Source organism: Athene noctua, chromosome 7 (genome assembly GCF_965140245.1).
Source record: "Athene noctua chromosome 7, bAthNoc1.hap1.1, whole genome shotgun sequence".
In the NCBI taxonomy this organism is placed as follows: Eukaryota; Metazoa; Chordata; class Aves; order Strigiformes; family Strigidae; genus Athene; species Athene noctua.
The window spans coordinates 13164328-13191799 of NC_134043.1; the positions used below are offsets into that span (position 1 = coordinate 13164328).

Genomic DNA, 27472 nt, shown 5'->3' on the forward strand with positions numbered 1-27472 from the left:
GGCTATTTTAAACTTGCCCTGGTAAGTAGTCAGGGGGTTACCAAAGAGCTGGTCCTAGAAAATAAACACAGACCAAGAGACCCTGGGTTGGGTCCATTTCAATTAAATGCAGAATAAACACGAGGAAGGTTATTACGAAGGGTCTCCTTTCCAGAAACCCGAAAGGAGACACTAATGGTGGGAACCAGCAAAATCAACCAGCCTGCAGCATCCTGAGCTGGAGCCCGGATGAGGCAGGGTGTGAAATCGGTCGGGACGGTGTGGTGGGGCAGTGGGGGCTGGCACCACCGCCAGCACCTTCCCCGGCCTCGGTCCTGTTTGCTGGGGGCCCCACTGCCCCCACCTACCCCCTGCGTCCCTTGGGCGGCGGGGACCCCCGATCCAACAGCAGTGCCAGATCCCCACCCTACTGAGAGCAATGGAAATCTTTCTGTTGGCTGGGTTGGGCTTTGAGTGAGGCTACATTCATTTAGACTAAGCAATCCTCATTCTATAGCAGTATCTGCAGTGGTTTTTAGCAATATTATAGCAGAAATAAATTATGCCCCTGTAATTTTCTGGAATTAATGGACAGTGATGGCAGCACATTTGAGTAACCTCTTTAATGTGCAACAACCAGTAACACGCACATCATGGTCAGATTCCAGTTTTAAAAAGAAATGACACAGTGGATGTGTTACTTTGACAAGTATATAGCAGTTTCAACATTATTTTCTTAAAAATAAAAATACATCACATTGGAATATCGCATACAAAAAGTAGAATTTGCCCTAAAATAAAATTTTATCAAATCATTTAAAAAATTACAAAAGTAAAACGCATACAAACTGCAGAAAAATTGAACAGTCTTACAGGTTGAGGATAGTTTACAAAGATGCTCTCCCAACACGTAAAACCCTCTTCCTTCTCCATATGGTTCATGCAGTTCAAAAAACCCCAACTGTTAGGTGCATCACATAATTAAAAGCTGGTTTTTTCCACCTTATCAAGAACTCGTTTCGAAAATGCACAGTGGAAGGCATTAAACTTGGTAGGGGAAAAAGAGATTTTAATCTAGCAAATATCACAGGCAGAGAAAAGAATTATGTCTGGAAAATACACCGTTATCCCCGGGGAGGGGGGAGCAGCAGCTGGTGGTTGGCCACCCACGGGGAAACCCTGCAGCTCTGCTGGGCTTACTCAGCCCAGGTGATGGGGGCAGCAGAAAGGTCGGGGCAGGCAGGGGCTGGGGAGAGGGAGCCAACTCTGTTTTCTCATCGTGGCTTTGCCTGCATGTCCAGAGTCATTCAGAGAGAGACAGACACAGGCTGGGGGCTCCAGACCCCCCTGACCGTCCCAGTCAGACCAGCTCTCTGGGGATCCCTTGCCTACACGTAACCATTTCCCACCGGCTTGTTAATGCAGCCTGTCCTGCCAGAGGGGTTTTCATCCATACACCACATATTGTCCGTGACTTACAGATTACACTGGCCAGGCAGAGAAAACCAGGGCCTGCACTCCCCACAGCAGTCTCAAGGCTGAGGACACACAGACCGTTAAACAGGGCACTTCCCAGACCCTGCTCCAGCCCCCGTCCCTCACAGGATCCTAAAGCACTTCCCAGCCCTGACTGCAGTGTCCCTGCCTGGGGAGGGACGTGGGGCACCCTCCTCCCGTTCTTCAGGTGGGGAGAGCGAGGCACCCCGCGCACGAGCACCCCTTCCCCAAGCCCCCGAGCAGCTCTGTGACCGAGCAAGCCCAGTGACCAGGCTCTTGCTACCTGTCCCAGCGTCACACAAACCTGCACATCCCCTCTGCAAAGGAAAACATGGGGATGGGTTTTTTTGGCTTTTACAAACAGATGGATTAAGGTTGGAGAAGTGGCCCGAGCCTCAAGGGAAAAGTTCCCCATAAAGAGAAAAGGTTTTGCTCATGGTATTTTCTTCACGTAGCGATACAAAGTGAGCTCAACAAATCTGTCCAGATACATCAAGCAGACAAATCACATGGGGGAAGCTAGTGGGGAGAGAGACCGTGGAAAGAAAAGCTGTTATTGCAGAGAGCAAGTCCCACCTGCCTTCTCTGTCACACCTTGGAAAGCCCGCGCCTCTACGCCATGTGCAGCCTTAGCTGTTCCTGCAGCACAAACCATGTCACAAACATAAAGCTAACGTCAGAACCTCAGCCTCAAGGAAGTAAAAAAATGACACTGCTAAAATTGGGCTGCACAAGACATCCCTGCTGTGCAAATAAGCCAGGCACCCATCTGGGCACCCTGGCTGCAGCACTTCCCTTCTGCCCCTCTGCCCTGATCGCTGCCCCCGGCCCAGGCACGAACTGCTCCAAACATGTTGTCATCCCAAGTAAAAGGCAGGAGCCAGCACATCTGTGCAAATATTTGCTTTTGCTTGTCAAAACTTTGGACAGAGTTACATTTCTTCCTCTATTTATTAGTTTCATCTGTCTTGAAACACAAACTGCAAAAATTATAAGCAGATTGACATAATCTTCTGACTTTACTGGGGCTGCTCCCTGCTCTGCGGCAATTCTCCTCCACCGTCTGAGATGACACTGCTGGAGGAAGCAAGGCAGAGATTCCTGTGCCACCTACAACCCACCTCGCAGCAGCAGTGGCTGCAGGGAAATGAAAGAAGCCTGTGCTGACAAAGCCTGGAGGCTGTCTCTCTATCACAAGGCAGCTTTTCCCCCTACACATGCTCCCCTCCTCCTCCCAGCCCTGATACTGGGACCCAGGGACAACGATGGAGTTCTTGTTTGTTTTGGCAGGGTCAGCATCTACCCTTGCACGCCTGCATGTCCACAAGCATGGCTGCCTCCTGGCACACACCACATCCCTGCTCCCCACGCCCGGCGCTTCAGCAACGCTCGGGATGGCCGCACCAACATCAAACACCAAATCGACACCAAATATTCATGTATGCTTTCATACCAGTGTAGCAGTTGTCTTGCCAAGTTATTACAATGATCCATACTTAGTCTAAAAGAACCCCCTCCCAAAACTAATGAAACATAAAACCGCCTTTGTCATAGATACTTATTAATATCTGCATACAGAAGATATGAAAATGAACAATTAAAAGCCTGCTGTCATAGCATTACAGGACAGTTATATCCACTGTGCAAACTGTGTAATTCCCATTCATATTTCAGTCAATCCTCCCAATTAAATAGCACTTCCCTTTCTACTAACAGCCAATATATGCATATCAATCAATTCAGCTTGGTTATATCGCAGTGTAAGGCTATGCAGTCACTTGCTAAGTTTACTGTAGAACAAGCCAGGCATTAACATCCCTGTCACCACAAAACTTCAAATTTTATATGGATTTGATTAACTCAATGCAGTATTTCAGTGTTGAATACCCTCTGGACTGCACCCCCTCCTCTTAACTCGGTCCATCAGCCCGGCACTCCCCCGAGTTACCAGTGACGTATCCTGGGGTTTTCTAAGCCACTCCAAGATTAAAGATGCCTCACTCCCATTCATTTCAGCTGTCAGATGGTTGCGAATAACTCCATGATGCTGTGAACCTGAATACCTAACACATGTGGTGCCTATCAGCTTGGCCTCTCTAGGTCTCTTGGCCTCTTTTAAGTTTCAGGTAAGTTACAGTCTGTTCATAACAAGACTCTCTGCTCACATACGTGCAAAATCCTTCGCGCCTGCACTTTCTTCCAGCTTGCATGATTTTCTAAAAATCACTATTTTTATGTATATTAATTACAAGGTCAGCCAACCAGTTCCTCTAAAATTGCCTTGGGAGCACAGAAGCTCTTCTCCGTACCTCCGGCTCAGGGGAGCAGGCGGCCATGCAAGAAGCTAAAGGAATCGAAAGGAAATTAATGGTAACAGCAGTGACAAGAGCAACAGTGCTGTAAGTGGAGCCTACATCTACTAACCCTGAGCTTCCTCATTAGCAGCATGAAAGCCAGTGCAGCTCGCAGGAAGAAATGCCAGCAGCACTGGAAGCTGAGCCAAGCTGTTACTGTGCCAACAGAACCCAAGGAGCGGCCCATGCTTAAAGTGATGAACTATTAAGAGAGAGCGGTCACTACAAAGCATCCTTCCTGGCATTTTGAGTATAAACCAGCACAATTACTTGTATGTTAGGGGGCTCTGCACTGCTGGCAAAAAATGTTCTTCAGGACTGTGAACTTACAGGCCATGAAGAGAAGCAAATATTGTGACTTCCCAGGGCACCTTCCTCTGCGGGCAAGTCACAGGCCAAGCAGCAGACAGTGTCAGCTACTCTGTGGCCATGCAAGGTAATGCCTCATCTAGATTAAAAAAACCTGTTGTTACTGACTCAAAAGTTAGAGAAACTTAGAATTTTCACTAATTAAGAGAAACATTAACTGTTTTAAGCCTATTCTGCACTACTGCTAATTGTATCAGCACTGCTTAAGGCTCTCCCTGTGGTCTCAAACTCTAACTTCCAATAAAGTGCTGTTATCCTGACAGGCTGGATCCTTGGTAAATCCAAACAAGGGTGGACCTAGTGATAACCCTTATCCAAAAAATATTCCCACAGCTTGAGCTGGGTTACTGACATGCTCCTCCTCAGAAGGATGCTGCTGCTGGGCACAGATGGTGGTAAAATATTTTTCAGAGATCTCAGCAAGCACATTTGCAATCCTCACCTCTGTCCTGAGCCAGACTTGCTAATGTCATAAAATCCTAAAGCCTGAACACTGTGGGTGTGGAATGCAGCAGTGTTCTACACAGCTTCAAGTAGTTTGGGAGCAATCTTTTGGTTTTCACTCAGGCAGATTTCCATCAGACTTACTGGGAACTCTGGTTGAGCCCCGACTGCAGAACGGTGACTGCAACCGCAGTGCAGCTCCATCAGAGCTCTGCAGTGCTGCTCAGCTCTGGAGAACGTCTCTGGTTTGGTGCAGAGGCATCGAGGGCTGTAATTAAGACCACACACAACAGTGCCCAAGACAGACACAAAAACTTCTACCAAAGCATCAAAGTTCAGGAGAGCAATGAGCAATTCACACCAACTCAGAAAAACAATCTACGGAGTTTAAAACAAGATGTTCACTCTTCTGCCCTGACTGTATGGAGAGAGTGCACCTGGCAGCACTGACAAATATTTTGAATTGTTCGATGCTTTCTGGAACAGGGACAGAATAGGTTATAGTCTGAATACTGCCTGAAGTGCTTCTCCATCTTAAAATAGTCAGGACAGTGAAAGGATCAGGAATCTCTGTCACTCGGGACAGTGCCCGAGCTGTGCAATTTTAATCTTAATATAGCGACAGTAAATTGCAGAAGCAGAGCTCCGATGAGCCACCCGAGCTTGCAGCTCTGCCATGACAATGCAACTCCAATCAGACTCCTGACAAGCGATCCTTGGTTTCAGAAGACAATAGGTAGCAGCAGCTACTGGATACCGAAACTATTCCAGGCACTAAAACATAGTAAAAAGAAGTTGGACAGTTAATAATATTCATCTGAAAAACAGTAAGAGGATGATGCCAGTGAATCTGAATGAGCCGGTTAAGATTGATTTAGTTATCCCAATGTAAGTTAGCTCAATTTCTACAAAGAGCCTGCTTCAAGACAGAAAAGATCATTTAGTAGCTGATACAGGCAATGAACTAAGTCAATTTTCTGTTACTACAGTAAATACATCCATTGCTCTGAAAACATAAAAGCAGGGAACAGCTTGTTTTATTTTACTGCACAGATACACTCCTGAGTTAAAGGTATTAGTGCCATATTCTCTCTGCAAAAGGAGAGCAGAGAGAACGAACGGATCCGTGTCTGGGAGGTATCGCCCAGTTCAGGGTGTGAGTGAGCTTACAGTGTCGGTGTCACCCCAGGGTGGCAGAAAAGAGTCCCACACAGGAGCAAAGGGCGTTTGATTCAGACTTCTACGGACGCAGAACTCTGCACACCAGCCTCCTCCAACATGTGCACGTACCCCCTGCAATAAAATCACTGCGATGGGAAATCATTCACCCTCTGAAAAAAAATTCACGTCATGTCGCAGACAGCGTATGTACATGTTTCCATTCAGGGCAGTGACTGGTTTAGTTACAAACAGTGGCATACCACCATCCAGAGACATGATGACTTAAAATAAACCTATGTAAACACATACTCTTATATAACTTATATATAAAACATACATATATATATATATATATATATATAAGTTTTATTTGTGTATACATAGATATAAATACGCACACACACACACACCCATCCCTAACACAAAGCACAGAACACACACATGGAAATACTGTAAAGGATGCTGAAGTGAAATCTAAGAATATAATTAAGAAATTATCATCAGGTTTAAAATTGAGTTAAAAAACTATTCAAAGTGTCTTTAATATTTATGTTCAAGTACAGGCCAGAACGACCACAGATTAGTACTGATAAAAAGAGCTGGCATTATATTTCCCATATTATGCCAAAACTCATGAGTTATTTCTCATTGTAAAACTCATTGTCATTTCGCCATCAGGGCACCTCATCAACTAGAAAGATTTTTTTTAGGAAACAGTGATTTTAAAGACGTGATTTTAAAGACGTGATTTTAAAAGTTCACAAACAGTATTTTTTAGGCACCCTCAATCGTAAACTAATCCTAAAAGCCACGCACACCTTAGAGTATCAGAAGAGAACTAGTGGGGCTCAGACATCCACACCCACAGTATTCAGCGGCACAAACAGGTCTTCACAGTAAAAAAGGCAGTACTGGAGATGGGGGATGAAAAGGTGACACAGTGGTGGCCTTTAAATCAGCAACATTTACCAAGAGTGACTCTCCAGTAAACTTCTGAGATACCACAGATGCTCCGTATTCAGGAGATACAGAACCATGGTGGTATTTCAGAGGCGACTGTGGGTGCAAGTTGGGTTTCAGTGGCAGCTAAAGCTATCGTTTACATGTGCTCCAGGGTGATAACAAACACCTCTAACAACACTGCAAGGATTGTTTAGGATATTTAGTATGGCTAAAAACCCTGGTACCAGTGTCTTATATCAGAAATCACTTTATTAGAATGTAAATGTAGTGTACAAGCACTAAATCGTTTTAGCTTAACTGTTTAAATGACCAGTGGTTTAAAAGAGAGATCCTTAAAAAGAAGATTTTTTTTCCTTTTATATTTCCTTTTGTTAAGATTATTCGCTGTTTCTATTCTGATAGAAGACTCCAAAGATTACTGGTACCCCAGTGTGTATAACCGTGAGTCGGCACACACGCACGCACACACACACAACTGCACACCTCACTGCTACATCAACAGCCTTTTAAATAGGGAGCCCCAGCTCTGGCACTGGGACCTGTACATCAGGTATACTCTTTGTGCATTTCGGCATCATTATCACCACTCAAGTTCCATGTTTATCACAAACCAAGGTGGTCTTGAATGTAAGAACAGCCTGTCCTCACCCTCTAATAAAGCCACAATCAAGTCTTGTAATTTCTTTGTTTTTCTGCTGTTCAGCCGTGCAAATCCAGGCAGATGTGCAGACTGCAAAGCTGACTTCCAGTCTCTTCCAACCCCTCACCAGTCCGGCATTATCACACAGAGACGACAACGTCGAGATAGAGTCTGTCGTAGGACTCGCGGAAGCACAGGATGAGGAGCAGGCTGAGCAGACACGATCCTGGCAGGCACCAGTTGAACCAGGAAAACTCTGTGAAGCAGAAAACAGACCCAGTCTCAGTTATCAAACATGTTCCGTGCACAATGTGACCAAAACTTTGATTGAGGGAGGGTTTGAAGGAAATTGCTGTGTTCTGAACAAAATCCTGACAGCTCTTGATCGATAGATGGTCTATGAGACTTCTCCATGGATGCCTTATGTATATTTAAAGTTTATACATACATATATATAACCAATGCCTCCAGCTAATCTTAATCCTCTTTATTCAACCTGTCAGTGGAGAGAACAGGGAAAAAAAAAAAAATCTATCATTGCTAATGGAGAATAAACCACTTCTGAAGACTCTACTCATTAGTTCTTTGATTTCTATAGATTGAAAACTAAACCAAATTAGAAGTTTAAGAAGAAGCAGGATTTGATTTGGAATCAAACCCGCTACATGGTATAAGGAGGGAAAACCAATTCCTCAGAAGAAACTTGTGAGTAGTACAATCAATTCAATTTAAAACTAGTTGCACAAACAGCTCCTCCGAAGCCCCTTTTTAGCTGTTAGACATAAGATACTGCTCTTAAAAGCTTGTGTTCCAACTTCAAGAAAATATCAGACTATTGTCTGATATTTGACTGCTAATTAGCAGTTTTATTAATTTTTTTTTTAAAAAGTGTACCTCAATTTCCTGTTTTAAAAATCTGTCAATTTACTGAAGAAACATTAATTTTACTGGAGATGGTGTTTTATTTAATTTTTTTGACGTTTCCTTTATTCTTATTATTTATTTATTTTTACAGAATCTAAACTCTCCCAGAAGGTCTGAGTTAATCAAAATCAAGGCTTCAGCACTGCTACTTTCTTAAATCTGGAATTTATATTGCTAAAAGAAAAAGCAGAATCTGTATTATACAGTGCAAAGGACAAAAGTCATAAAGCCTAAAACATAAACCTTCCAGAAACAGAAACCTTCAACAGCACCCTCCCTCATCCACCAAAAACATTTACAGACTTGTTTAAGCAGTAATCTGACTAAAACCGTAGTAAAATTTTCCTAGGCTTAGAGAAGACCATGTTATGTGATGCCAGAAGTCCGAACACTGGATGCTTACACTGAGAAATGCTGAAAAAATTGTCAGAATATTCTTCATAATCTTTTCAGCTCAGGTGCAAATGTTGGAAGTAATATTATATGTGAACAGAGTTCACACCAATTAATATTAATCACAAAAGCATTCTTTAAAATGTAAAGACTAAATATCACGTCACCTGAGGCTAGTAGGGATGGAATTCAGATTTTACAATGATGCAGTTCAATGTCAGTATTCAAAAAAAATGTAATTTCTCTCAGTTTGTGTTCACAGACCGTAATTTGGAATGGGGCTGTCAACCTGCTTGCGATTTTCTGGCACAAAGACACACAAACCACGCTGAAAATGTGCCCCGGGCTGTAACCTTCATAATTTCAAGCACAATTCATTCTGAAATTTGTCAGTCTCCTCTTGGTTATAAAACAGATCGTCTTAAGAAGTTCACACATGATATACAAAAGCTCACAATTTCTAATGTTTTCTAAGCAAAAGTAAAATACTGCTTTACACATCTTGCATCATGAAGCAAATGTTTACCACCACAACAAAATACAAACTAAAAATCTGCATCTTTGAAGACCATTAATAAAGACCACTTCCCTTTGAAAGCAAGATGGGTTCTTATTTTACAGCTTAAAGTAATAATATAGTCTACTATAATAATATAATATTATATATATCTACTATAGCAAGTTGCAAGTTACAATTATGAGTTATGAGGAAGCAAGTAACACTCAAGAGATGAGAAAGTCTGAAGAAGCTGATGAAAATATTAAGCAAAACACTGGTGCCTGATTAGGCAGGAAGGAATGAATATTTGTAAATATTTCTAGAGGAATTAATATTTTGTCTTTGAGCAGTGGTCAAGAGATGCTCTCTCTCCTGCAATTGGGCATCCAACCCACTGAATGGAGCTGACCATAAAAGGGGCATTTCTTCTCTGCCCCTCCTGGGCAATGCAGTTATACCCTCAATCACGAGACTGGATTAGCTTTATTGTGGTTCTGAACACCCATAGATACAAACATTACACTACCCAGACCTTTATAAAAATATGACAGTGTGTATCTCAATGGTTTCTGGCTACAGCAAACTCTAAGCAGAATACGATTATACGCATTTCTTGTTTATTACCATGCATAAAGAAAAGAACAATTAAAGTTCTTCTCCCTTCCTGCTACATAAGAGGATTCAAACATATGATTATTAACAGAAATTGTATGTGCAAATCCTTCCTTTACTGATAAGGGTATGTCTTAATGGAGAACTATATTTTCAAAGTAGATTATATTTCTTACCTGTATGGTAAAATGTGAGGAAAAACAGAAGCACTCCCATGAACACATTACTCAAAAAGGTGACAACTCCACAGGTAATTCCTTCTGGAACTGGGTAGACTGTCTCCACAAAGAGCTCAAAGAATATTGGTACGCTGCTGTTGAGGAATATACCCAACAAAATGCACGATGTGTACAGTGTAGCTGTAACAGAAACAAAAACAGTTATTAATTTCACGCTGACATTTTTTTCCCCCTATTCAGAGCTGCCAAGAATACTAATACTTGAGTAACCAGAAAATGCATAAACTTATTTTTATCCTCTGTGTATCATAAAGTATATCATATCCCACTAGTTTTAGGCAGAATATACACATTGATGTGGGGAAAAAAAAAAAGAAACTGATTTATTTTTTTTAAACAGAAACCATAAAGATGCATTCAGTGATCTGGAATTCACTTGTAAGTAAAACAAACAACAAAATTATGAATTCAAAGCATCACCTACAGTTTGATTTACCTCTGAAATGAACAGAAACTATTGTCCTATACACAATTAGGAAATGGAGCAATTAATGGATCAAACTGGAAATGGACACGGATTAAACTTTTGACTTAGCTCTAAAGGTCAAAACTCATTTTGCTTCCATTTTACAAATAAATACTAATGATCTACCAGATATCAAGACATCAGTATTCAGCACGGCCTGAGCTGCAACACGTTGAATCCCTTTTGGCTTCAAAAGGAAATGAAGGGCACGAAGCACCTTGCAGGAATGGGACATATTTGATAAAGCAGATTATTCACCACTGCACAACAAATTGCTTTTCTTGGATGAATCAACAGAACAACACAGACCTGCCTTCAGTCGCCTCGGATATTTTGTTCTACAATTTCTGACACTGCCAAATACTTTACAGTGCTTAATATCTTAATATAGAAGTTTAATATACCTGTATTATCTATTAATAAACCTATTTTATCTATTGCTGAAAAAAAAGAAAACTTCAGAAGAATTTAGTACCTATTTAGAAATTTAAATAGGTCTTTGCTGAGTGCTGTCTCGGGAAGGGGAAGACTTCCTGACCTATAGCCTCAACAACCTGAAGTTACTGACAAGTAGAAAGTATAAGGAAACAATTAGATGCCTTAGGAAAAAAAATGTCTAGAATAATTTCTAAAGTTTCCACCAAAATGACAGAAAAACATAAAGAAAATTTTTTCAGATACAGAAGTATTACCAAGTCATAGGGAAATTATTTATAACATTTTTTCACTGCAGTATGCTACAAAATCCTTAGACAACTTTTATTCATATAGATATATATGTCTATATAAAACAGAAAATGCATTTTCAGTTTAATTTACATTCTTCTATCTTGGAAAGGGAAGAACTGAAACAGCTCTGCTTCATCTTCTGTTAAGCACTGCTCAAGCTTTCAATTGAGAAACTGTTTGGAAGCAGGAAACTTCCAGCTTAAAAAAAGAAATTTAAAAATCACTGTTTCTTAAAATATGAAGAATCATGGAAGAGATAAAGGCATTAAGAAACAGAAAGGGCTATCTATCAGGTCCTCTGTTTGATGTGGTTTGCTTCCAAGGCACAAAGACATATTTCTTTCTCTACAGAGGATTTGCCTGGACAGGAAAAAGAGGATAGAAGTTCCAGCCAGAAAGATGATATAGATGGCATGACTTCAGGAGGGACTGCTGGCCCCCACTTTGTTTTAATAAACCAGACTGTTCTGAGTTGTTAAGAAAGAAAATAAAGAAAAAAAGAACTAATAAATCCTGGTAACTTTTCCAACTCTCAAATTCTCTTATTATAAACTGCAGAATAAAAGTCAAAGAAATTGATGCAGGGTGTGTTCAAGAGTTTTCAGAGAGAAATGAAAAAAAAAAAAAACCAAAAACAGGCAAGACAGTATTAGGATGCTCTTCCTAATGTGCTCTTCTAGCTAACACTGAAGAACTCATTCCCTAGTTACAAGATCCATAGATTTTTGCTGCAAGTCCTCACCACTATTTAAAATTTCATGAACCTCTCTTTGAACTCCTTTTTACCTCAAACACCACTGCATATTGCTCTAACTGTCTCTAACTGCTAGCAGGTGTAGCCAGCAAATCTGAACATATTCAGCTATTTGAAATTTTTGTGTTGGCTTCAGAAACCAATGCATACACGAAATAGAAGAATCCCTTAAGACAAATTATCATCTACCCCTCATTACACTTAAATGAAGATATCTATAACTACTTGTAACTTCTAGAGAGCATTTTCATAACTATCTCCAAAGAAAAGAAGGTGGTAGCCAGCTGGAATGCTGTATCAGAAACTCAAACAGTGGAAATAGTCATGAAGCTGCTGAAAGCCATGATAGCACCATCAGACACGGAGCTGTATACAGAGAGTGCCAGAGGCAGTACCCCTGCAGGAAGACTGCAACCTCTTCCATAAAGAGCAACAGCCAGGAAAGGGGAATCATGGGCTTCTGAATAGAGACAATCTCTAGATGTATAATTTCCAGAAACTTAGATTCACTTGAAATGAAGGCAAAAATATACATCTAAGATTGAGGCATTTAAAAGATCAGAACTTCAAATTTCAGTCAATACAATAGGTGCCAAAGTTTTCATAAAAACACCAGAACCCTTCAAAATAAATTTGATAAAGTATACTAGTTGAATTACATCATTGCTCATCACTTATTAAAATGTATTAAGACTCCACTGTAAGCAAACAAGCTCACTAACTCTGTAGTTTACAAACTACACCCTTACATTTCCTTGTCAGGACAGGTTGCTTCAGTCATACAAACGCACCCACCGACACACACACCTCTCACTTCTACGCTACCATGAGCGAAGCAGCCTTAGCATTACTTTCTGGTTTTCCCCAAAGTATTACCCACTTCATGTGTGCAGGCCAAAAACTGCTAGCTGAATATGAATGACAACACCTCAGCTGAGATCACAGGTAATACTTGTAAAACAAGGTCTATATATATGAACACACATATTTGGAATTAATAAGCGGAAATGCCAAGGCAAAAGGACAGGCAGAATGTAGCATCTAGTAGATGCCAATTTAAGTTCTGACTTCTAATGGAAATGACAGCTTCTAACTGGTAAACCACAAAAAGAAGCTCTGAAAATGAAGCTGTATATATGGGAAAAACTCCCATAATGGGTACATATTGTAGCAATGGGAGAGTATTTTTTATTTCATGTTTCTGTAAATCATCCAGGGTCTTCCTGAGTGCTATACAAATAAGCTTATTCAGTTAATTGGGCAATTAAGTTATAAATCCAACTGGTCAACTAGGCAGAAAGTCAAAGACACACAGTTTCAGAAAAATAAGTTATAGGAAAAAGTCAAATAAGAGTTCAAAAGCAGTTTTACCTTTTATTTCGCACATTGAATAGCATAGCTCATATTCCAGCTCATGGGCAACAAGATACTGTAGCAGGGAGAATACCACCTATTAACGGAGACCATTTACTTTCCATTACAGCGACCTCGCATTGAACAAACACAAACAATTACCATGATTTTATACTGTAGAAGAACAGCTGCTCAAGTTACAGCAAATGTTTTTTTCAATTAAGACAATCTTGATGACAGTCATTGGAAATGAACATAAGAATATGGAACTACTGACAAAAAAGCAAAAGAAAAAGACATGATTTACCAAGAAGGTAACATTATGTCCTAAAGCCTAACAAACAACTAGGTTGGGTAGGCATACACCGGGGAAGCATGTCATGCTGTTAGTGTAAAAAAGGATCCCTCTTTCTTAGGAAAAAGAAATAACTGCCTATCAAACTATGTGCAAAGTGGCAGCTGTGGACATCAATAAATAATGGAACTGGGCTGGGTTTCTTTAAACTATTTTGATTAATGTCATGTTTTAAAGATGTTTGTATGAATTAAGCAGCTATTTCCCAGGTTGGCCACTGCAAAAAGATCAGGAAAGGCAAAACACTCATCTGAAGCACAGCTGCTTCGGGGAACTGGCCTGGAGCTGCCGCAGCAGGAGGCTCAAGCTAGGCTTTGTCATGTCATGTTCATGCTTGAGGTGTGAGGCAACCCATGCTATTCCCTCAGCGCTCATTCTCCTCCTGGCTAGGAAGGAAACAAGGAATGAAATGGGCCTTGATAATAGCACTAGAGATGTTACCAGTTAGATGAAGCAAGGTACAAACTGGGGACTGAGGGCGATACAGTGGCTTGGCACAAAAAGGAGAAAAAGCAGTAAGAAGGAAGGTTCCTCCTCTTTATCCCCTGCAGGTCTTCATCAAATACACACTGGTATCCCAGAAGCAGAGTTTCCCTCCTCTCAGCCACAAGCTGTGGCAAAAGCTTTATGTCAATTAAAAATAAAAAATAATCAGGAAAAAAAAAAAAAAAGGAATTTGAACAGGGATGAGATTTAAATAATAGCATGCACTGGGTCTCCCCAGATGAGTTTGCAACACAGCAGAAGGAGTCTCAAGTATCTCTGACATCCAAACAAGTTACCAGAACTTCCCAGGATGTTCTGCAACATATTTAGCAATTTACTCTTGAATTATACCATCACTAAACGCCTAACTAGAGAGCCCAATCCAAACTCAAATAGATTTAATGGAAGGACCTACACTGATGTAAACAGTTCTTATCAACCTTTTAGCATGTACATTTTGGCTGATATTTAACAAAGAATATGAAATATTACCATTTCTTCAAAAAGTTAAAGTATTTTGCAGATAAATTTACAAAGGAAATGCAGATACTCCCGAGAAGTACCAAGTGCAAGCAGGTGGTACAGTATCTTCTTCCAAAGTCTTCTGCCAGGAACTCTTGAACTCTGTACATTTTGTAACAGTTCTCTTCTCAGACAAACTGAGCCAAGACTCACACAAATTTCATATGGATAAACAGGAAAGTAAATACAACTGAATATGTTCTCTTGGGTGCAGCATACAATTTAAATCAAAACCTACAGAGATCTAGGGCATTTTGTTATTGCTCATTATAACAGTATCCCAAATGCCAAACTGAAAGGATAATGTCTCATGTGGATGCATGTTTCATTGACTTTAGTACTTTAGTATCCCCATGAACGAGCTGAACAATTCGAAGTTAGTTTATACTAAACTCTCTGAAGTCTGTTAAAGTGGAATGAAACTTTCCTATAATTTAATTCTTGCTACTGGCCATGGTAAAAATAGTAATGGAAGAAGTCACCCTTAATTTTTCCATAAGAAATGTGACTCCCTCAAGGTAAGATAGTAAATTTTACTGTAATTCATTTATAGGAACAAAAAACACAATAGAAGAAGGATGTCCCTGTAGTGCACATTTATAACATCAGTATGTTTCATTGCCTGGATTTCCATCCCAGCATGCACTGATCAAATTCTTATCTCATGATATAGTTATGAAAGTAACCAAAAATCTGATCAAATTGGATTTGTTCTATATACTCCCCAAGAGAAAAGCAAGTGGAACTCACTTTGTAAGCAGAGCACTCACTCTGGAGAACTAAAATGCAAAGAAATTACTGAGTGAGCTTCCAAACAAAAAAAAAAAAAAAAAGGGGGGGGGGGAGGCTGTGGGTGAGGTGCTGGTAATCATACAATATTTGAGGCTTGCTATTGATAGACATTTAAAATGGACAGATTTATAGATATTCATCCCTGAAATGCTCCTCCCAAATTTCAAGCATTGTACACTATTTAACACTGGGGTTTTCAACTGTTTTTAAATAAAACACTCAGAAGACAGCTTAAAGAAAAATTCCATCTGTGGATTTACAGAAGCCTTCAGGAAGACAAAGGTCATTATTCCCATCTTATGAGTGGGAAAAGCACAACAGGAGTGTGGGTAATGATTTGCCCACAGCCATAAGCAGGTTAATGTTGTAGCTAGAGAAATAAATGTTTTCAGGTCACTGTTTTATTCTCTGGGTCCCTCTGCCTTGTATTTATCAAGTAAATCTTATTTATATTAAAGAAATTAAACTCAAAGACTAAAACAAGCAGTATTAAATAATTAACATCTCTCTTTTTCAATACTGTGCTTTGTAAATGAGGACAGGGAGACAGATGTGTTTATAATCTTCAATCTGTTGAACCTAAAAAATAAAGTGTAGACCGCTTAACCTAAACATACTCATCAACTCATGGAGTTGTCATCATATTCAGAGTATCTGCCATGCAGCACTAGAAGAGATTTTGTAAAGCAAAATTCTGCTGAATGTGCTCATAAATATTAGAATATTCTTGATATGCAATGCTGAAAACATTCAAACTGAGCTGCAAGCAACTAGCATTGCATATCAATTTTTGGAAAATGCTAGTATTTGTATCCAGAGATACTACCAGCAATACAAAGTGGCAAGATACTGAAACTGGCATTACAATGCCTTACACAATTATTTTGGGTCACAGTATCCCATTGTACATAAATTCACATAATGAAGTTCAGTACAAAGCAAACTAACAATGAACTTGGCACAGAGAAACAGATCAGCAGCTGCATTGGGAATTCAATGGAGAAAACTATTTTAATGCTCAATGTGTACATTAAATTGTCTTTGAAACTTGCTGGAAAATGCAAATAATATACATTAAAATTAAAATTTCTTAAAAGAAGATTCAAGCTTGCTTAAAATGTAAACCAATTCCAGAATCAAGGGTTTTTAAGAACTGTGATTAGCTGATGAGAGCTGTTTTAGACAGATGATATAGTAGCTATGATAGCACCTTATGATTATTGCCTTGCTTTCGTTTTTTTTCCACACCAGCAGCGTGGAAAATTCATACACATGACTCCAAATACACTTTTTATAAAATCTTTTGGACATACATTAAGAAGTCAGCAAGTAACAGAAAACTTGTCTTGTTCTGTGGCAGGAGGAAAACCAGAGCATATTACAATAAAGCAGAGCAATGCAGGCATTACACAATACAAACAATGCCAAACAGCATCATTTAAAGAAAACACAAAGCAGTCATTGATTTTTAATATCTGCATTAAAGGTCCTCATTCTAAGTAATTACATTTTGTAGGAAATATCTTTAGATGATGTCGTGCCTATTTGCAAGGAATTAGGAGAATATTACACAAACAAGTGCAGGAAAAACATTTTGCTGTGACCATTTTTTCAAATACAATTCCTCCCCCAATATTTAAACCAGACATTACTACAACTGCTACAAAGAATACTGATTAAAAGAGGAGAGTTGGTTGTATATTAAAATGAGTCTTTAGAGATTTTCTTCCGTTTCCTTTAGGGCGAGTAATTGGCCAAACTCTCTCATCTTTTCAGCATTTCAGAAGCCTACCTGCATGCGAACATTCTCACCTGAGTGCTTACTCCGGAGACCAGGTGAAAGACAGGCAGAGGGTTTTCAGAAGAGGGGAATGGACATGGATGCCACACAATATCCATATGCTAAAGGAAAAGACTTATTTTGGACCAGGGGGAACCACTGGCAAGGTCCACCTATGGATGCAAACTTCCCCTGCGGATCAAGCAGCTGTCAGGTGAGATGAAGCGAATGACGATGTTCTCCAACCAGCCTTTATCTCTAGGGTTAAGCCTGCCTTAACACCTGGGCCAGTGTGCTGGGTTTGCATGTGGTGGGGCTTTTGGGGGAGGGGAGGGGGCTACAGCAATGGCCCCTGTGAGAAGCTTCTTGGAGCTTCCCCAGCTCCAGGTCAGACTCACCTCTGGCCAAGGCCAAGACAAATAGTGCTAATGTATTTAAGAAGGGGAACCTGGGAGGAGGAGTTAAGAGTTGTGAGGAAGACACCTCTGCAAACACTGAGGTCAGTGGAAGGAAAGAGAATGAGGGGGAAGGTGCACCAGAGCAGAGACCCCCCCGCACCCGTGGTGAGAGGGCAGGCTGTGCCCTGCACCCATGGAGGTCACCAGTGGAGCAGATGCCGACCTGCAGCCCGTGGAGGACCCTACGCCGCAGCAGGGGGCTGTGCCCAAAGAACTCAGCACTGAGAGGACTGTAATACACAGGAGCAGCTTGGGAAATGCTGAAGCTTGTGGGAAGGACTCATGGTGGAAAAAGTTTGTGGAGGACTGTCTCCTGTGAGAGGGACCCCACACTGGAGCAGGGGAAGAATGCAAGGAGTCCTCCTCCTGAGGAGGAAGGGGCAGCAGGACTGACCATAACCCCTACTCACTGCCCCCTGCACCACTGGGGGGGGGAGGAGGTAGAGAAATTGAGAGCAAAGCTAAGCCTGGGAAGAAGGAAGGGGTGGGGGAAGGTGTTTTTAAGATGTGGTAATGCTTCTCGCTGCACTGCTCTGTCTGCTAGTTGTTGTTATTAGTGTCTGAATTAAATTCATGTTCTTTTTCTTCCCCTAATGAGTCTGCCTTTGGCCTTTGACTGTAATGGGTGAATCACCCTTCCCTGTCCTCATCTCAATTCCTGAGCTTTTTGCTTTATTTTCTCCTTCCCATTCCTGAGGGACAAGGGGTGAGCAAGCAGTTGTGTGATGCTCAGTTGCCCTCTGGGCTCAAAGCACAACAGCCAGTACAAAGAGTCCCATGAGGTGTCTTGCTTCGTCATGAAAATGACTGTCCTTTCCCATGGAAAAACTCTTTTTTACCTGTACCAGCAGTTCATCAGGTGATGTGGACATTTTTAGCAGTTTCCAGGTATTATTGAAGATGGCAACACTTGTGGTTTTGTAGGAAAATGTCTGACTTGCTCAACAGAACAACATTGGAAGTAAGGCAAGAGAGGAGGGGAAAGTCCCTGACAAAATGGGAGCTACATGGTTAGAAGGGAAAAACTCCTTGTAAGATCAAATGTACAGCCCCACAAGTTTCCACAATAATCTGGCTTGAACTCTTCTTGCTCTGCCTCAGTGTTTGAATAAGGCTGAAAGTGTGGACCGAGATCCATCTCTGGTTCTGTGGCACCACCAAGCCTAACACTTGTGCTCTTTGGCACAGGACACAAAGAAGCTGGAGAGTCTATTAGCTTTCTAGCAACATCAAATCCTGTTGCCCTCAATAGCACAACAATCCCTGCTCTGCAGCAGGTGTTCAGTGATGCCTGGAAGAATGCTCTGGGATATAAAGCATTACATGGACCACTTCCAAAAAAAAAAAAAAAAAAAGTAAAAGAAAAAACCCACAATGCTTTTGTTTTGCATATTTTCCAGCTCTATAAATACACACAGAGGATAACTACCTGGAAGTCCACTGTCAACACTGGTCCTCTGAGTAAGCACAATGACTTTCACCTCAACCAGCTATCTCAAATCACTTCCCAAAGCTGCCAGCCAATGGCCTGCATCTGACCTACATTTATACTTCGATATACTCTACATCTCAAACTTTTAATTAAAAGAAGGGAAAAAAAAAATCATCCAAATCAATTCAAATGTACCGTTTCTCCCAATTACTGTGGAATGCGGAGGTCATCATCATATTGCATCATTACATTGAGGAATAATCTAGCATGAAGTCCTATAAATTAGCTTAAATAGCTTGTGTGTTTTCATCCATAACAGCATATTTCATAAAGATATACCACTGTTTTTCTGTGTACAAGGATCTAAATTGAACGGGTGCATTTATTTTATACGAACTTTAATGAGAAAAGGCTGATATGAACCCCTCCTGCCCCCGCCTATCTATGAAGTTTAAACATTAGGCCACAGAAGAAAAAAGAGATCTTATTTGGTGGCTGCACATTGGGCCCTGATGCTTAGATTGCCTTTTTTTGAAGAATGTACCATATTGCTGGCATTTCTATTCAAAACAAGCTTGTGTTTTATAGAAAAGGGTTCAACATTTACAGTGACATATATAAGAACAGCACAGACAGAAAACTCTAAAATTTAATTTACAACTCAATCTAAGGAATCATCCATTTTAAAATAAACAATAACTGTATGAAAAGAACAATCCAATCCCTAAATTTTTACCAAGGGATGCTAGTTTAGGATACTTTATATCAAACCTCAAATACCTTACATACTTTTATGTCCTGCCAGTGGATCACCTTTCTAAAAAAACCACTATAATGCACCTACATGCTGTAAACAAGTTAGAATTCTTCTAGAACCTATGTTGCATGCCGAGTTCTTTACAAAAAAATAAAATAAAATCAGAGACGGAGCTCCATTAGTTTTGTTTTGGATCATTGGTGAATACACACATAATGACTTTCACCTCTTGAAACCTCTTGGCTTCATTCTTATGCATAGACTTGAAGGGACATTTATGTGTTTGGCTTGTTGCATCAATTCAGAGGATAGAGTTACTGTAAAAATTTACATTACTGCAGGCTTGTAGTGATGAAGCAGGCAAGCACAAGAAATAAGCTTTTATTGCATTTATTTTAGATTTGTTGGAAAAGTGTAGCCATTTCATATGACAATTGCCACCATGAAATTTGATTTGTTTATTGATTAAATTATGTTTTATTTAAGAAGATTTTTTTTTTAAAAAAAAGTTGAAATTTGAAGATAAATCACAAATTTGACCTATCCACCCAGATGGTGTTTCTCCTGAACTGATCATGTATTTCAATTTGCTGTACCCACTTTAGTTTACATAATGCAACACACCAAGGACACTTACTGAAACTCAAAGTTAATTTGAGTGAACCAGTACTTTATATACTACTCTCCACACCAAACTCTCTATTAAAAAATGGGAAAAAACTATTTTAATTTCTCCTACAATGCGTAAACTTCCCTATAACAAAGATGGCACTTTATTTAAAATGGATTTACAGAATTCTTCAATATTTTTTAAAATCTCAATGGCTTAGTTTTACTGTAAATCATTACTCTGTTGAAGGTCGTGGAATCATGGGTGGATCAATCCTTTGGTGCAGACAGTAAGGTGAAGGACAGATTTTGAAGGACTAAGCAGTGCTAATTTGCAATTAGGGTACAGCTTGCTGGCAGCGTGAGTAGACCTCTGAGCTTTTCCCCCACTCCTGCCAACAGCTTTTTTTCCTGTCTTTTTGAGGCACAGGCTGAGTTAATTTTGGGCTGGAACAGTTCCCTGAACCTGCATGCAGGTGCAAAAAGAGAGGACAGCACAGTGCAGGGATAGATTTAGATGGCTGAAAATACTATGGGTCACCTTGGCTTGATCTGCACCACGTGTTTCCAATAATTAATGTAAGTTTCAAAACCCTAAATTCCCAGACATGTCACTGTTTCTTAGGCGCAAGGCTACTCCCATTCATGTGATTTTTCTTGGTTTATTTCTCACCTCTGTTATTCCAAAACACCCAAAACAGAAAAAAAATCAGTCCCAAAATCAATTTCAAATGCATCTTCTGGGTTCTTATTATTGAGTTTCACTAGTTTTAATCTTTTTATGAAGTTATTCAAAGTGGGTAAAGATATGTCAGATTCAACAAGTTTTCTAAACCTTTTTTTTTTGTCTTGGTAAAATTACTGTATCACTAAAGATACTTAACCAGGTTATAATATAATTAGAGACTACAAATATTTGCATCCAATACCATTTATAAATAACAGGAATTAAAATAATTGTCAATACCTGTGGTTAAAGGCAGATGAGTGACACTAGTTAGACAGGTGAGAGTGAACCAGGTTGATGCTAATGTTGCTCCAGATAAAAGCAGCAGTAGTATAAACTTCAGCATTCCCCTGATAAAATCTGCAAATCTAAAATAAAAGCACAGATCAGAGCAGCACAAATTTTCATATTAGATGTGATGCTTGACAATTAATTCAGTATATTCTCATTAAACATTCTGGAGACTATAGAAACAATTTAAAAATAATTTCTCATTTTCAGAAAGAGAAAAAAGGCATTTTTATAGAATGGTGATATTTCTAGCTGTCAAGCTGAAGAGCCATGGATTTTTCAGCTGTCACAAAATAACAACCAAACCAGAACAATTCTCAAGGCATCAAGTGAAAACACTTGGTATACAGGAAGGGTTTTTTTTTTCTTCTGCATTTGTTGGACACAACATCACACCACTACTTACATCGCTGTTTTGTCAGCATTTGCCAGTCTCCCTTGGCAGACACATTGCTCAATTAGCATATGAGGAGGCTGCTGCATTTCATTCAAGACATAGTTAAGTGTCAAGATTCATTCCTGTGGGAAATGACAAAACTCCAAATACCAGAATCCCTAGATCGGAGATGACAAGGAACAGCTTCTGAACCCTCGGATGCATTGGCAATCGAGCTCTTGGTGACTCAGGCAAAGGAGGAACTCTTTACACAGGCGGTCACTCTGCTGCTAGCTGTTTTGGGTTGAAATGTTCCAGAAACAAGAGGGGTGACACCCCTCTTGTACACATGTCCCACTGACTGTCTGGGGGAGGACAGCCGCACAAGTCCTTGGGCAGTGTGGCTGTTATACAGAGGGAACTATGATCTTTATACCACCTGATGGTACAATTGCCTTTTTTTTCATCTTTTTTTCTTCTTTCACGGAGACATAATGCTTTTGAGCAGCACTCACAGGGCAAATTATCAGTGCAACTGCTCTTTTCAAAAGGGATTTCAACACAGCTACTGAAAAAGATATATTAGGAAAGGCAATGTCATTTATCCACTAGTAATATTCTATAATGTCCTGCTTAGGAGATGCGATTTTGGGCCAGACAGGTTAGGTATGTGTGTGTAAAAAATGTCTTTTGCCCTCACAGCCTCCTATCTTGATTAGGCCAATTGGCAGCACAATCCACTCAGGTTGTTCCATGTTGAAATCTGTCTGTCAGCTAACTGCCTTCTCTGCCCTGACAAAGACCACTTTACAGGCAGATAGATACCTTATAGCTTACTTGATAAAACAGATAATGCTACAAACATTTTGAGAGCTAAGAACCTCAGCTCCACATATACTGCAGGAGATGTAGAAGTAATGTAATCAAAATAAACAACAAAAAACTCCACTTCTTTTCTCTTATTTTGATTCTCCCTGTGCTTTAATTCCACATTGAATTTAGCAGTGAGTAATTCAATAAGCAGTAGCAGAAGATCAATCCTGCGTATAATCTTAAAAGTGTATGACTGCAGTGTTCAAGTGGCTTATACATTAATCTCCAATAGTCAGAGGTTAGCTGCTACTGTTGTTTTTTTCTGACAATCCAAATCCAGCAATCAGGATCACCTATTCTCAGTGGTTTGCCAGTTTCTTTAATTATTCTTTGGGATCACTCGGGTCAAAATCAGCAATTTTAAAAGCTTCTCAGATGCATCTCAAAGTGTTAACTTTTGGCTTCTTCCAGAGAGACTCCTTGCTTTGCCCGCCAGCAGACAACATAACTATTCTGTCTCCTTAGGGGCAACAGCAGTTACGAATATCCCATCTAGTGAAACACAATAAGAGAAGCATCAGTCTTCAGGAAGGGACATTCATAGAAAACAGATCTGGAAGGGATCTCTAGGGTGTCCTCTGTCTCTGTCCTACCATCAGGGATATGAGAGGATGGAAGGATGATACGCAACTAAACCATTCAAGATAGTTAAGTGGAGCAAATATCTAACTTTACTGAACAGCTGCAACACTTTTTGACACAAAGATCCTGGTTTGGGTATCAGTGGTAGCAGTGTGCTCCAAGGAGCTCTCAGATATCACAGGACTCCAGAAGGGGCAAATACAAACTTAAAGGTTTATGCAGCTAGTGAAGTCAGCCAGCAACAGAAATAATTGGAAAAAAATGACATAGCAAACTAGCCTGAACTTGGTCATTGAGGGACTTCTGCTTCCTGTCTGGTTACAGGAGAATAAAGACAACTGTAAATCTAGTCTACTCTTCAGAATACTTGAGAGAAATTATTTTTATCCTCTGACCCCAGTACCTGCTTTCAAAACCCTCTGTTCTGTTTAAATCCCTCTACATCATCTAGCACGTAAGGGGATGTCTGCAGCTGCTAAAAGTAGGCACACCAGGAGAGAAGGTGCGGATACTTACCCAGACACAGACCTCTGAGCCGAGTGCTGGAAACAGTCTCCTGCAACCCAGAAAATCCAGCCCTAGGCTGAATCCTACAGTTAAAATCACAAACCTGTATTGCTGACAATGCTGTTGCTAAGGAAATTATCACCATGTCATAAAGTTTCAGCATTTTGACTACACTGCAGGTTAAAAGCAGGAAGAAAAACGGAGATGTGGAGGACAAAACCTCAGAAATGTCTATGATCGTTAGCAAATGTGGCAAAACCCAAAAACTGTGAGAAAAGGGAATAGATTTATGTTTCCATACAATGATATGAATGCTGCTCTTTGACACGGCTTTCCTTCAAACCAGTATAATTTGAAAGCTGCCAGCAAAGGGTACAGCACCTGCCAGCTGCCCAAAATAGCCCAAGGCTTTTCAATTATAAAAGTGCATCACACAAATTAGCTAAATATATATAAGTTCATGGCTTGCAGGACAGCAGTGGGTGGAGACCATGAGGATTTATGTATTGTGCTGAGAAAAACTTGCACCATTTTGAAAATGAGATAGATAAACAAATTTCCAAACTGGGCATTACCTTAAATATGAATGATTTAACACTTATTGTGACATGTAGGACCAAATGCTCCAATGCTCCGGTTGTTACAGTTCTAACTGGTACAGTCTGCTTGACAAAAATGGGAGGAGCAAAATCCTAAACCGCACCAATTTTGCTTTGATAAATTAGCAGAAAGAAAAAAAAAAAAGGGAAAAAACCCCCCCAAAACCCAACAGCTTCTTAAGAGGTGGTTGAGAGAGCTGCTTGCTTGGCAAATCACAGTTCTGACACTGAAATACATCAACTTGTCAGCCTTGACAAGAATCATTACTTAATTTTCCTAATTACAACTTTCAGCAGATTACAGTCAGAGTCGTCATTGATTCAACCCTACACAGATAAATGCTGAATAGGCCTAGGAGGGAGAATCATCCATCAGGAGTGACAAATCACCTCCTCCCTCCCTTTCTGTATGCAAACCCTCCCATTTGAACTGTGTATCGCCCAAGTTAGAAAGACATATTTGGAGACAAGAGTGTTGGTATCTTTTTAATTTACTCAAAAGCAAAGCTCTGAATGCTACAAAATACTGGTATTCAACAAGGTTTGAAATCAATTTTGAAGCAGTTAAAGAGACTGTCAGCATTTCCTGAAACTTAACCCAGGCAATATATTAAATAAATTAATTTACCATAGAGATTGAGATTTGCATGTTGGCATTGAGTCAGCAGATTCTCTTCTAACAAAGTTAAGTGAGCTACTAAGGATGCCCCTCTACTATTGAAATGTTGCAAATATGCCAGAGATTAACTCATGATGGAAAAGATTAAACTGGCACACTACCTGCTTCAGCATGTAACCTGCTTCAGCACCTGTGTCATTTACAGCAGTTGGTTTTAAACATCTACTTCTCTAAGAGAGAAAAATTTGTATCTGAGATTAGGTAATCAAAAGCAACTCTTTTTAGAGGAACTTTGTTGCAGTAGATTAAATCCTTTGGCCTGCATCTGGAACAGATGGGAGGCAAGCGCTTGTTTCTTTTCCCTAGGTCAGGAGTTTTTTTCCTCTCCCTCTGTTGCAGTTGCTAGGCAGCCTGCAAAATGTCAGGATGAGAAACCTCAGATTTCTTTATGCATTGTGTACTCTGGTGATGAACAGCAAGTGAAAAAAAAAAAAAAAGAGGTTCAATTTCTGTCCTAAAAAGATGCCTCTCTGGGTCCACAATCCCACAATGACTTCAACAATAACAGACCCCTGCACTAGTGCTAAACTCATTGCAGAAGTGGAGTCTGAGGAGTGGACATAGAGAAGCCAGATATCCTGATGCAAGGGGAACATGCAATTGGTTTTAATCAGTTTTATAAACTCACTGTTCAAGTACCTCCTGAAAGACTTTTTCTCCCCCTACCCCCCACCCCCTTTTTTTAAAGGGAATCTCAATGAAGAAAAAGCAGCAGCCATTTGGAAAGGCAGTCTATTTCTTGCTTTTCCACACAGCATTCATGATGGCCAGAGAGCATGGTGTTTGGATATATAAAGTGTGGGTACGCCCACACTGTAACTCATAGCAGTACAGCAAAACATAGTTCGGCCATATAGGAATCCAGCAACCCAGCCAAAATGAGCCCAGACTAATTTCTTTGTGGAGGAATATGACGTTATTGTGGGTAGGTTGTCTGTGCTACACTTCCAATATCCCCGTGGGAATCAATATGCCCGAAAGTGTTGATGGAAGGAGACAGACACTAATTTCTTCAATGCTTTCCAAATGTGCTACAACGGGTTCTCCTTCATACCAGGCAGCTGCATTCACAAGAACTGTGTTTAAAAGGAGCATACAGGAAGCACTTGTCAGGAGTAACAGTATGACTTGCCAAATTGAGGTATACACATGTGGAGTTCTCAACACCCAACGACCACTAAAATGGAATATACAAATTATTGCTCTACAAGAAACACATCATAACCCCAGAATGTATTTTCTATTTCAAGTTTCTAGAAGTTGAGAAAAAACAAGTTATGTTATTAAGAGGATAAGCTAAATGTCAATCACAGTTGAAGAAATGGAGAAGGACATGTAATTATTCCTACCTTGCCATTGCTATGCCAACAACACAACCTCCAACTATAGACCAAAATCCAATCCAGCCTGCATCTACCTGACAGGAAAAAAACACAAACAAAACAAAACATAACAGAGAAATATGTTAAAGCTGAGAAAATAAGATGGTAAGATGTTACTTTCCAAAAAATGTTATGCAGACGCTGCAAACTGCTAGCAACAGCCCCCTGAAGTGCAAAACTTTTTCTAGGATATTCAAAAGGAAATAAATTCACTAAAAGAAAGTATGACTAGGTATGACTATACCCTAAATGTGACCTCTCTTTACAGAATCTAAGTAATGTCAGTAATAATACTCTATCAAAAACTTAGAAATCCTCTGCTCACTTCACCTTTTCCACTTGGCAAAAACTTTTGGGTTTTTTACAAAAGGTGCAGCAGCCAACAATACAGCCCTTTGTTTACCTGCCTCCTCCTCCTTGTCAAAAGGTGCATACCATTCTGGAAATACCACTGGTAGAGAGCCAGCAGGGAGAATCATGACAGTTTGGGATGCAAAAGCTACAGTTTATTTTGCTTAAAATTTCAGGAGAAAAGTGGTCCATATGTATTAATAGTATCTTAAACACAAAAACCTGATAAAATTATATGCTAGTGCAAAATAAAAACGCCACTTACAAAACAGCTGCTGATTATCAGTCAGGAGATACTTACTTGGCTTACATGAACTGGTGTTAATATCAAATCCAGAACACCAGACCAGCCAGAGAAAACACCCAGTGGTATAGCATAGGCTAAAGCAATCATCAAGAATCGGAAATTGCTGTGAAGACAAAATATATGCAATTAGCTGCAGCTTATATTAGAAACTGCACCAAGATTAGCTGCTAGAGTAAATGACACCCTAGAATCTATGTTCTGCCCCTCAAGAAAAATAGCAGAGGTATGAAG

The 27472-nt window shown here is 40.1% G+C and overlaps 1 protein-coding gene across 1 annotated transcript in view; it reads right to left on the minus strand.

Annotated features, from left to right (window-relative positions):
* Window positions 1-5648: 5648 nt before the first annotated feature.
* Window positions 5649-27472, minus strand: part of SLC49A4 (solute carrier family 49 member 4) — a 66101-nt gene continuing 44277 nt past the window's right edge. Inside the window, exons 5-9 of the mRNA XM_074911527.1 lie at window positions 27236-27344; window positions 26551-26618; window positions 21535-21662; window positions 10012-10194; window positions 5649-7663 (exon numbers count right to left, since the gene is read on the minus strand). Of these exons, the coding sequence (XP_074767628.1) occupies window positions 7548-7663; window positions 10012-10194; window positions 21535-21662; window positions 26551-26618; window positions 27236-27344 (604 nt within the window). The 3' untranslated portion in view covers window positions 5649-7547. The remainder of the gene's footprint in view (window positions 7664-10011; window positions 10195-21534; window positions 21663-26550; window positions 26619-27235; window positions 27345-27472) is intronic.